This window comes from Limulus polyphemus, unplaced genomic scaffold, assembly GCF_000517525.1.
Source record: "Limulus polyphemus unplaced genomic scaffold, Limulus_polyphemus-2.1.2 Scaffold3154, whole genome shotgun sequence".
Taxonomy (NCBI): Eukaryota; Metazoa; Arthropoda; class Merostomata; order Xiphosura; family Limulidae; genus Limulus; species Limulus polyphemus.
The window spans coordinates 28,765-30,036 of NW_013668764.1; the positions used below are offsets into that span (position 1 = coordinate 28,765).

At 35.4% G+C, this 1,272-nt stretch overlaps 1 protein-coding gene across 1 annotated transcript in view; it reads left to right on the forward strand.

Moving 5' to 3' along the window:
- Window positions 1–684: 684 nt before the first annotated feature.
- LOC106468764 (glutamate receptor ionotropic, NMDA 1-like) overlaps window positions 685–1,272 on the forward strand; it is a gene marked incomplete at its 5' end in the record, with an annotated part of 32,964 nt that continues 32,376 nt past the window's right edge. The window contains one exon of the mRNA XM_022397127.1: window positions 685–963. Within this exon, the coding sequence (XP_022252835.1) occupies window positions 685–963 (279 nt within the window). The remainder of the gene's footprint in view (window positions 964–1,272) is intronic.

Here is a 1,272-nt window from a genome sequence, read left to right on the forward strand (position 1 = left end):
CTAAATTAGGGACGGCTAGCGCAGATAGCCCTCGTGTAGCTTTGCGCGAAATTCAAAACAAACAAACAAATTTCGCTTTGGAATTATCTTTTGGATAAAAGTAAAACCGATAAAATTTTAATTGCCGACATACAACCAATTCATATTACAAATATCTTATTGTTAAAAAGCAAGAGAAACGGAATAAACATAAGTAATGCTAATTTGTGAGAAAAAATAAATAAATTAGGCATAACATGGTTTCCAAACACCTTATTCCATATTCAAACGTTTCCTGAATAAAACTTATAGGTCTCAATGTGACCCTCGTGAAATTTTATTCGCCTGGGAAAATTAGTTTAATTATCAATTTAAATATGATACTTGTTTTTTTTAAAATAATTTCTCACACTATATCTTAGTGCGCGTGTTACTATGACATAATTAGCTTATTAAACCAGTGGCTTCCCTGTAATAAAGTAGGTTATGACAGGTGGTATTGAAAGTATTTTTCGGCCCCACGTGTAATACCTGTCTGATGTTCAGAGGGCTAACAAAATGATTGTTTATAAATGTTTTATTGTTAAAAACTATTATGCCGTTTTGTTAGCAGTAAATGAAAGGGTCTTTAAAGATACAGCTAAAAGGGTTTGAATCAATCACCACCAAAAGACGATGTTCTATTTGTCTCTTATTTTTCGATAGCTTGTTATCTCTTGGAGCAGAACGTTGTAACGATCATAGGGCCCAGTAGTTCCACCCACATTAAAGTCGCCCACTCCCCTATAGGAAATCTTGGAGTACCTCATCTGGCCCCAACTGCAACAGACCCTACCCTGTCGTTCAACCAAGCTGGGCAGCCGCCTTACCCTTCTTTAATCAAAGTGACGCCCCCTGACAGTTTCCAGATGACAGCTTTGACCGCCTTCATGCTGAAGTTTAAATGGAAAGCTATTGCTATTGTAGCAGAAAGCACGGATTATGGTAAGTCTAACTTTATTGATTTCAGGTGAAAATGTTATTTTAGAGAAAAACTTAGGATATTTATCCTAAAACTTTAAAATTTAATACTATGCGCAAATAAATACAAAAGTGCATAGCACAGAGGATTATTAATTAACAATGTTCAAGATCAGCCTTATTTTCAAAATTATATTTTAATTTGAAAATAATTTCATATGGAAGAGCTATGAAAACGAGAAGTACCATCATGGAGTGCAAGCAGGCCTCAAACATTAGAGAGTGCAAGCAGGCCTCAAACATTAGAGAGTGCAAGCAGGCCTCAAACATTAG